This window comes from Anastrepha ludens, chromosome 2 (assembly GCF_028408465.1).
Source record: "Anastrepha ludens isolate Willacy chromosome 2, idAnaLude1.1, whole genome shotgun sequence".
Classification (NCBI taxonomy): Eukaryota; Metazoa; Arthropoda; class Insecta; order Diptera; family Tephritidae; genus Anastrepha; species Anastrepha ludens.
The window spans coordinates 54,391,996-54,402,544 of NC_071498.1; the positions used below are offsets into that span (position 1 = coordinate 54,391,996).

Below are 10,549 nucleotides of genomic sequence, written 5' to 3' on the forward strand. Positions count from 1 at the left end.
GCTATCCATTTCGGCGTCCCTTCTCCGCTTTTTGTAAATTTTGTCTATTTGTATTCTCTGCAAATTTGTGAATTTATTGAGATATATAGGTATTCTTTCTTTTTCTCTATCTCTCTCATTCTTTCTCGGGTCTCTCCCTCTTTCTTTGTCTGCCTTGAAAGCTTTACTTCCGTTATGTGTACTACACTGCACAACACGCACTTTTTTTCTGACGCTGTTATGCATTCTCTTCCATCCCACGAATGCTTGAAATTTCTTAAATATGGAGAAAATGTACAAACCGCAAACAAAAATAAAAATATCAAAAAACAACGCGATTTTTCAGCTATTTCAAGCTTGCATTTCAGGTACCACAATGTGCCTTAGGGCCACCGAGTGTTTTGTGTTAAACAAGCATCCTGACTAACCTAACCTAAACTTGCATTTTTTTTCTACTACAGTTAAATGCACTATAAAACTAATAAACTTCGAAATTTTGTTTGAAAAATTTGAAGTTTTGATGACATTTTTTTATAAATTTTTCTAATTTTGTGCAAAGATTCAAACTTTAAGCTATGTTTTTTATTGTACTATAAACTATAATTTTATACAAATAGAAAAAAATTAAATAAGAAATAAATAAATTGTCAAAACTTTGCAACATGTCGCACTGCTATTATTGTGAACGCAGATGTATGTGGGTTTCTTCCAACCGTTTACAATACCTGAATCTGATGCAATTAACTTTTGTGAAGTAAAAAAAATTAGATTGCTTTTTCATTATATCTACCACACATCACAAATACTTTAATAATTTCGTAAACAATTTTAAGATTTTTTTTCAAAAATAAAAACGCACACAACAAATGAAACATATCTACACATATTAGGATAGCCCACAAAAATAAATTTTTTATTCTATGGCCAAAAAAATTAGTCAGCTAAATACTTGTTATTCTTCAGATTTAATGCGCACCGCCAGCAATTTGGAAATTACCATTGGATTTGCATAGAGAAAAAAAACAATTTTCCATAAATTTTACACGAAATGTCGATGTTATTTAAGATCCGCTTTTAATTTTAATTATTTTGTATAGTGACTTTGTTAAAAATTAGAAAAATTTAAATTAAAATTGAAAATCACTTGAAAATAAATATAAATAAATAAATAAAATATAAGTATATTTTTTCTAGTTTCCGTAGCATTTTTTGAACATTTGCGGGTTTTAAATTAAAAGGGGAGCTTAAATAATATCAACATGTAAACATTTTATACCGAATTTAAGGAAAAGAGCCTTTTTTCTATGGTACTATGCAAATTCAGTGGTAATTTTCAATTTGCTGGCGGCCCAGGTCAATATTAAAATTAAAAAATGGGCGATTCATTTCTTTGGCCATAGAAAAAATTTTAGGGAGCAGCATCAAGAAAAAACCTACTTTTTTGGGGCATCCTAATATATATCTAGTATGTGCGTGTGTAGATTTGCGTATGAAAAAGATAAGCAATACAAATGGAAAGCAACATTACAAATAAAAAAAAAATAGGTACAGCTGCACGTTCAGTATGAATTTTTTGCCAGAAACGAGCAGTTAAAAAAATTATGGATTCAAAGTGAGTGCTTTAAATTAGTAACAAACTTTATTGCACTACTATGCAGCATAAATCAAAAGGTGGTAATTTGTGTGCATTTTCAATTTCTCTCTCAATTCTCTCCCTCTTTAGTATTATAAACGGTGTTAACCCACCAACAGTGTCGACCACACATGGCAAGGTGAGAGGTCAAATGCGCCAAGGCGTCTATGGTGATATTTACTATAGTTTTGATGGCATACCATACGCTAGGCCACCACTCGGAGACTTGCGCTTTAAATCACCTCAGCCAGCAGAGCCTTGGCTGGGTGTACGCGATTGCACCAAGTGCCCACCTAAATGTATGCAATGTAATCGTTATACAGGTGTAGCTGAGGGATCTGAAGATTGCTTGTATTTGAATGTCTACGCGAAGCGAGTAAGTTTTGTAGCTAGCAGTAACATTTATAAAGGGTGGTTAAGTCTCAAGAGCCGGTGTTGATTTTGAACATAAAATTTTTTTAGGAAATTATTGTCATTTCTCTTTACTATGATAATATTGGTATAGCTCAATTACGTACGGAATAAAATATTGGCCAAATGGGCGCCGCGGCCTCAGTGGCACACCTCCATCCGATGATCCAAATTTTCGATGACGCTGAGACATAATTGAGGTTCTATGCCGTTCATGTGCCGAATTATCCTATCTTTTAGCTCTTGAATTGTTGCTGGCTTATCGACGTACACCTTTTCTTTCAAATAACCTCAACGAAAGAAGTCCAACGGTGTCAAATCACTTGATCTTGGCGGCCAATTGACATCGCCGCGACGTGAGATTATTCGGCCATCAAATTTTTCGCTCAAAAGAGCCATAGTTTCGTTAGCTGTGTGACAAGTGGCACCGTTTTGTTGAAACCACATATCGCCCACATCCATATCTTCCAATTCGGCGCATAAAAAGTTCGTTATCATCTCACGATAGTGAACACTATTCACAGTAACTGCCTGACCGGCCTCATTTTGGAAAAAATACGGCCCAGTGATGCCGCCGGCCCATAAACCGCACCAAACAGTCACTCTTTTGTGGATGCATTGGTTTTTCGCCAATCACACTTGGATTATCATTCGCCCAAATGCGGCAATTCTGCTTATTGACGAATCCAATGAGGTGAAAATGTGCCTCATCACTGAAGATGAAGTGCGCGATATACATTTTGATTTGAACGCCCGTTTTCATAATAAGCCTGAATAACTTTAACGCGTTGCTCGATTGTGTATCTTTCCATGATTCAAATTCAGTTAGTATGAAATTGAAAAATGTCAAATGAAATGCAGAAAAAAACTTGACGTTTAGGTGTGTTTCACATTCAACATCGCCCCTTGAAATTTAACCACCCTTTATAATAAACAAATAAGAAAAATTAAGTTACGGTTCAATAAGCTATTATTTCACTTCACAAAACAGCTGCATTCTGACAGACCACTGCCAGTCATAGTTTACTTGATTGGCGGCCGATTTACAACTGGTCATGCTTCACGCACTGCCTGGGGCCCGGATTATATTATGATGAAAGACGTACTGCTCATAACCATTGGATTTCGCTTGGGTGCTTTAGGTGAGTAAGAGGGATAATGTATATAAAGTAAACAATTGGGAGTTGACAAAATATTTCGAGATTAATATGAAGGTAATGATTAGGCATCGGATTCTTATGCAAGTGCATATTTTTGTTTAACATCACATGATAAAAATTGAATTAATAGGATCCTAATTTACATATTTTAGCATGTTTTTGCATATTTGCACCTCTTTTGCATATATTTTGCATATTCAATTTGCATAAAAATCCGATCTCTAGTAATGATCCACTAAAATCATAATCAAGGTTTGTTTGCTTTGTCATATCCATTAACTGGTCGTTGACGTAAATAGGTAGCTAGAGTTCGCTTGGATGCGGTGATTTGTTTGTTAATATTAACCTTTGGTAGACACCTGTTTTTTTTACATGAACGACTCACTGGAGTAAGTTTAACCCTAATTTATAAATACTAGGATCGCCCATATGTCGAAATTTCGACGTTATTCGACGTTATTCGACGTTATATATAATAAATACGGAGAGCAAAAGTTTGTCATACCTTTTCTTAGTATTTATAATCATAGAAAAAAGTTGAAACATATATAAATGGATAGCTTATGTTGAAACTTTTTACCTGATACCATATATGTGAATAGATGTAGTAAAATTAAATGTGAAAAATATCCTATTTTACCTGTATTAAGCGATCTTATATTTGTGTATTTCAAATATCATAATTTTTTTATTCATGAACTGGAAACATTTAACTTCATGTATTACGGAAACAAAAATTTATTTTTTTTGAAAAACCATAATAAAAAACAATCATCAATTAATCCATGAACATCGTAATTCCTGAATCAAATTTATAATACAATAGTATTGATTTACAATATATGATATAAGTTTCCAGTTGTTTCATCAACTTTTATATCATGACATATATATAATATCATGATACATATTATAACATGATACATTATAATGCAGGTAAAATAGTCTGATTAATTTTACCTGCACCTATTCACTTGAGTATCTATGTATTTTAATACATTGTGCACACTGTCTCCACATATGCTATCCATTGGTATACATATCAAATTTTTTCTCTGACTATAAATACTAAAAAAGGTATGCCAAACTTTTGCTCTCCGTATTATAGATTTTTCCACAAACAAAGACAAAGGTGTTTACACATTAGTTTGAACTATATTTTTGTATAAAATTAATTAAAATGAAAAAATAAATAAACAAATAGTAAAAACTTATCAATATCTGGTATACACTTTCCTTTGACCCTGACAGCTTAGTTTTGTAAAATGTGAATTTTTATGCTTTTCAATTCCATTTCTATAAGGAGTGATTTTCCTTTCGAGTAATTATGACAATGTGATCTAGAAGTCGGCCTCTAAAAGAAAGCGGGTGGAAAGTATTTTATCTGATTTGGATGCTGAAATAAATGATTTTGAGGACAATGATGGATTGCTAGACTTGCCAATATATGGGGTACACTTTTTTTGGCGTTGACTGTATATGCAAAAAAAAAATACGCAAACCACAAATTTCACCCAATCACTGTTTTAGATATGCATTAATTCGGTGCGCACCAACTAATGAGGACTTACTGCATAAACTCGAAAAGTCAAATCGGCGTTGTTAAAATACAGCTAACGGTATATTTCCAGATGCTAGAAAAAAACAAGCCACAACCCATCAAACATTTTGTGGAGTGAATCACATCCCAGTATGTTTGCCGAATGTTAATGATACAGTTCGTCCCCTTAGTATTAAAATACCCTATAAATTTTTTGATGTTTTGAGAAAATGAATTTCAAACTTTTTGTCGAAAGTAGCTCTCACTCAAATCTCGTTGTGTCTGTAAATATTTATTATTTTTTGACTGATGTTTTGACCCACTTTGTGGAACTAGAATTTGAAAAAATTTTGACCACATATAAAATCGACGATGGAGAAACCAAAAATTCAATAAAAAAATAATAGCCTATGAGCACATAGACTATTGTTATACTAAGGGGACGAGTTGTCCATTCAAATAATTTACACGGAGTTGTACTTATAAGTGAACAAAAAAGAAGATTTTAGACGTGATAACGTCTTATAATTCGATGTAGTCATGTTATGTTATGTTATGTTATGTTATGTTATGTTATGTTATGTTATGTTATGTTATGTTATGTTATGTTATGTTATGTTATGTTATGTTATGTTATGTTATGTTATGTTATGTTATGTTATGTTATGTTATGTTATGTTATGTTATGTTATGTTATGTTATGTTATGTTATGTTATGTTATGTTATGTTATGTTATGTTATGTTATGTTATGTTATGTTATGTTATGTTATGTTATGTTATGTTATGTTATGTTATGTTATGTTATGTTATGTTATGTTATGTTATGTTATGTTATGTTATGTTGTGTTATGTTATGTTATGTTATGTTATGTTATGTTATGTTGTGCTGTGTTCTATTAATGTTGGTTTGTGTGCGTTATTATGTTTATATACATAACAATGATGTGTTTATATATATATATTTATATATTATTGTTGTTATGTGTGTATAAAATATGTAATTATGTACAAATAAATATAACAATAATATTTATATAATGGGTTATTTGTATATAAAGGGCTCGACATATAACTTTACGGAATTAAAAATGCTATAAAATAGAAACTACTCAATATTTTTCCAAACTGTTTTTTTTATTTTGAAGTACAATCCTTCCGGTTAATGATGGAACACAACTTCATTCATGCGGCTACCTCGGCTAGCCATGCACCATCCCATACGATCGGTCCAATTTTTCAACACATTTACGATTGTATGCGGCTGTATTTCAGCTATGACATCGCGTATGTTGGTCTTCAGTGCATCAATTGTTGCTGGTTTCTTGGCATAACACTGGTTTTTGACGGCACCCCAAAGATAATAATCCAACGGCGTCAAATCGCAGCTCCGAGGCGGCCAAACGATATCAGAATTGCGGCTAATAATGCGATCTTCGAAGACAGTGCGCAAAAGATTGATCGTAGAAGGTTTTAAGACCGGGGCGTTGTCCTGTAAGAACAAAGGCGGTGATCTGGTGACTGACGTACAGAGCAATCTTAAATTATGGAGGGAACACTTCTCGAACCTGTTAAACGGTGACAGCTGCGCATGTCATAGAGAATGTGAAGATCCCGATACCCCAATCGTTGACGACGGAATTGTCGTTCCGTTACCCTACCATGACGAGGTGAGAATAGCGATAACGCGGCTAAAGAACAACAAAGCCGCGGGCGCCGACGGACTGCCGGCTGAGCTATTCAAACATGGCGGCGAGGAGCTGGTAAGGTGCATGCATCAGCTCCTATGCAAAATATGGTCGGATGAAAGCATGCCTGCCGATTGGAATTTAAGTGTGCTCTGCCCAATCCATAAGAAGGGCGATCCTGCAATTTGTGCTAATTACCGCGGGATTAGTTTTCTAAATATCGCAAATAAGGTTATAGCGAGCGTAATGTGTGAAAGGCTGAAGCCCACCGTCAACCAACTGATTGGACCTTATCAGTGTGGCTTCAGACCTGGAAAGTCTACCATAGACCAAATATTCACAATACGCCAAATCTTGGAAAAGACCCATGAAAGGAGAATCGACACACACCATCTTTTCGTCGACTTCAAAGCTGCATTCGACAGTACGGAAAGGAGTTACCTGTATGCCGCGATGTCTGAATTTGGTATCCCCGCAAAACTAATACGGCTATGTAAGATGACGTTGCTCAACACCAGCAGCGCCGTCAGAATTGGGAAGGACCTCTCCGAGCCGTTTGATACCAAACGAGGTTTCAGACAGGGTGACTCGCTGTCGTGTGACTTCTTTAACCTGATGTTGGAGAGCATCGTACGAGCCGCAGAACTTAATCGCTCAGGCACAATTTTTTATAAGAGTGTACAATTATTGGTTTATGCCGATGATATTGACATCATCGGTCTTAACAACCGCGCTGTGGGCTCTGCCTTCTCCAAACTGGATAAAGAGGCAAAGCGAATGGGTTTGGTGGTGAACGAGGACAAAACGAAGTACCTCCTGTCTTCAAACAAACAGTCGGCGCACTCGCGTATCGGCACCCACGTCACTGTTGACAGTTATAATTTTGAGGTTGTAAAAGACTTCGTGTATTTAGGAACCAGCATTAACACCGATAACAATGTCAGCCTTGAAATCCAACGTAGAATCTCTCTTGCCAACAAGTGCTACTTTGGACTAAGTAGGCAATTGAGCAGTAAAGTCCTCTCTCGTCGAACAAAACTAACACTCTACAAGACTCTCATCATGCCCGTCCTAACGTATGGCGCAGAAGCTTGGACGATGACAACATCCGATGAAGCGACGCTTGGAGTGTTCGAGAGAAAGATTCTGCGTAAGATTTTTGGACCTTTGCACGTTGGCAACGGCGAATATCGTAGACGATGGAACGATGAGCTGTATGAGCTTTACGACGACATAGACATAGCGCAGCGAATAAAGATCCAGCGGCTTCGTTGGCTGGGTCATGTCGTCCGAATGGATACAAACGCTCCGGCTTTGAAAGTATTCGATGCGGTACCAGCTGGTGGTAGCAGAGGAAGAGGGCGGCCTCTTCTGCGTTGGAAAGATCAGGTGGAGAGGGACTTGGCTTCACTTGGAGTGTCCAATTGGCGCCGGTTAGCACGAGAAAGAAACGACTGGCGCGCTTTGTTAATCTCGGCCAAAATCGCGTAAGCGGTTATCGCGCCAATTAAGAAGAAGAAGTTGTTAATAATACCTGTTGTTTTAATGTTTTTATTATTAATTTATTATTATATATGAAGGAAAAAATGTATTGTAATATTTACCACATACCTTATAAAATATGTTGTATACTAATATATATACTTATATAAACATGCATACATACATATACTTTGGTGCAATTTTCATAGTCTAATATACATATCGCACCCTAAATACAAAAGGGTCACAACTCAAAATATACCTTCTGCTCAAATATGAACGAGACGCTATCAATAAAACGGTCCGCGGATGTCATATGGCAAAAATAATTTTTTTGTTTTTTGGTAGGACTGTTATAAGCTTACATGGCAAATTTCAGCGTGATATGTCACATAGTTTGTTTTCTGTAAACAAGTCAAGCTCGAGTGTGGAAAATTTTGAGTTGTGACCCTTTTGTATTTAGGGTGCGATATGTCTTATGCCAACACATATAAATATACATACATGTATACAATTTCGCTCAATTTTCAAACAACAAAAAACAAGTATCGTCAGTATACCGATTTTACAGTCAAATTCTTTTTTCATAAAAAGCCTTTTCGATACATAAAATTTTTCGGGATCGCGGGAATACTGCAAATTGATCCCACAATTTGCGAGCCCTGATAACACCGGCATACCGGAATTGGCATCGCTAGTATCATATTGTATATACCTTCAGGATTTTATTTTACTTTTCTGTTCCAATGGATCCCAAGTTATTTTTTTTTTTTGCAGGCTTTCTGAGCTTCCCCGAACCAGAACTCCAAGTACCCGGCAATGCTGGACTCAAGGACATATTTTTGGCTCTACAATGGATCAAGCAGAACTGCAACAATTTCAACGGTGATCCCAACAATATAACTCTTTTTGGTCACAGCTCAGGCAGCGCCGCGGCACATTTGCTCATGCACTTGCCTCAATGTGAAAATCTCTTCCACAAAGTCATACTTATGTCGGGCACACAAATGTATATACGTAAAGTTCCCCATCTGGAGTATCGTTTTGCCAAACATTTGGGCTATAACGGGCCAGATGATAATCACAAAATTCTGGCATACCTGAATTCACTCGCACCAGAACGGCTTTGTGATCTAGAAATCTGGACCGCAGAGGAAATGGAACAAGGACATTTCTTTGTATTTTCGCTTACAATCGAAAGTGAACACACACCAGATGCTATAATTACCAAGGATCCACTTGATATGTATGCCGTTGATAAAGAGGCTTGGTTTAATGGTCTACCGCTGGTGTTGGGCAGTAACTCATTTGAATCACTAATGCACTACAAATACTTCACGAAACAACCAAAGCTATATGAGACCTTAAAAGTTCATCCTGAGTACTTAGTGTCACATGAGGTGAGAGCAAAATGTGAGTTGTCAGCGCAACAACAGTTGGCAAGAAAACTTATACGATTGCATTTGGCTGAGAAAGAGTTGAATATCGAGCAAGTGTTCGATGTCATGCGTGTAAGTGTAAGTGTAGATTATGGAAAATATTTTATTTACTAACAAAACAAAGGCCGCTGCAGCTTTCCTCTTATGATTTCATCTATCATCCAGTACATCGTTTTCTGCAAACGCGTCTCGCGCAAGCAAATGCGCCCACCTACTTCTATCGCTTCGATTACGATTCGCCTGATTTCAATTTGTATCGCATAAGGCATTGTGGACGTGAAGTTCGTGGTGTTTCGCATGTGGATGAACTCTCATATATATTTTTCATACCAGATTCTTTCAAATTGAAACGTGAATCAAAGGAATTCCAGATGATCGAGTGCATGGTGGATTGGATAACTAGTTTTGCTGTTAATTCGAATCCAAATGGAGTTAAAATTAAGCCTTTAGTGTGGGAACCGTTAGCAACGGAAGGTGCGCGCTATTGTCTTAATATTAGCGATGAATTGAGTTTTATAGAGTGGCCAGAAGCTGTTACTTGCGCAATTTGGGACAAGTACTATAAGGAAGCGGGCATACGGCTTTTTTAGGGGTAAATTTTCAATCAAAACACAAAAAAAAAAAACACAAACAGATGAGGAAGAATTCGCAAAACAAAAAACTTTTTTAGATATAAACAAAATAACAAAAACAAAGCAATGTTTTTTCTAAAGTAAGAAATATTTGAGCAAATTTTCATGGTAAGAAATATTTGATCCAATTTAATGTAAAAGATGGCTAGACTGTGACGAAGATAATCTGCAAGCAATTGGAGAGAGAGACTGGCGGTCAGTAGCAAAAGATAGATAAGCATGCAACATAAGAATGGAGCAATCCAAAACCCATCCCCTGTTTATAGCGCTGACTGATGATGATGATAAATGCAGGAATACCCTGCTGATTTTTTGAAACATTCTATTAAGAACTTAATAAAATATTTTTCAATGATTTTTGCATTTTTTTTCTCTGAAAAATTAAACCCTCGCATTTATTAGCAATTTTCCACAATGTCGTAGTTCCTAATGAAGAAAATAATAAATTGAAAATAAAACTATAAAGTACGAATCTTTTTTAAAGACATAATCTGATTGTTTTATACAATATCTCGAATATTAATTAGTTTTTCGCAAAAAATTATTGAAAAACTCGTTGTCTGAAGGAGCTGCCCCCCTTAAAGAG

The 10,549-nt window shown here is 35.8% G+C and overlaps 1 protein-coding gene across 1 annotated transcript; it reads left to right on the forward strand.

The window, feature by feature from the left end:
* The first annotated feature begins 1,184 nt into the window (after positions 1 to 1,184).
* LOC128871201 (esterase B1-like) lies at positions 1,185 to 10,349 on the forward strand. The gene is made up of 4 exons (XM_054113310.1): positions 1,185 to 1,988; positions 3,015 to 3,165; positions 8,670 to 9,403; positions 9,466 to 10,349. Exons 1-4 carry the CDS (start codon positions 1,632 to 1,634, stop codon positions 9,919 to 9,921), a joined length of 1,698 nt encoding a protein of 565 aa, XP_053969285.1. The 5' UTR covers positions 1,185 to 1,631; the 3' UTR covers positions 9,922 to 10,349.
* Positions 10,350 to 10,549: the final 200 nt, after the last annotated feature.

What these genes read in the sequence shown, in the direction of transcription:
- LOC128871201 (XM_054113310.1), top strand. Translation starts at nt 1,632, where the DNA reads ATGCAGCATAAATCAAAAGGTGGTAATTTGTGTGCATTTTCAATTTCT. An exon ending in TGAATGTCTACGCGAAGCGA is followed by an intron (nt 1,989 to 3,014) that starts GTAAGTTTTGTA and finishes TTCACAAAACAG; the next exon opens with CTGCATTCTGACAGACCACT. An exon ending in AAGTGTTCGATGTCATGCGT is followed by an intron (nt 9,404 to 9,465) that starts GTAAGTGTAAGT and finishes AGGCCGCTGCAG; the next exon opens with CTTTCCTCTTATGATTTCAT.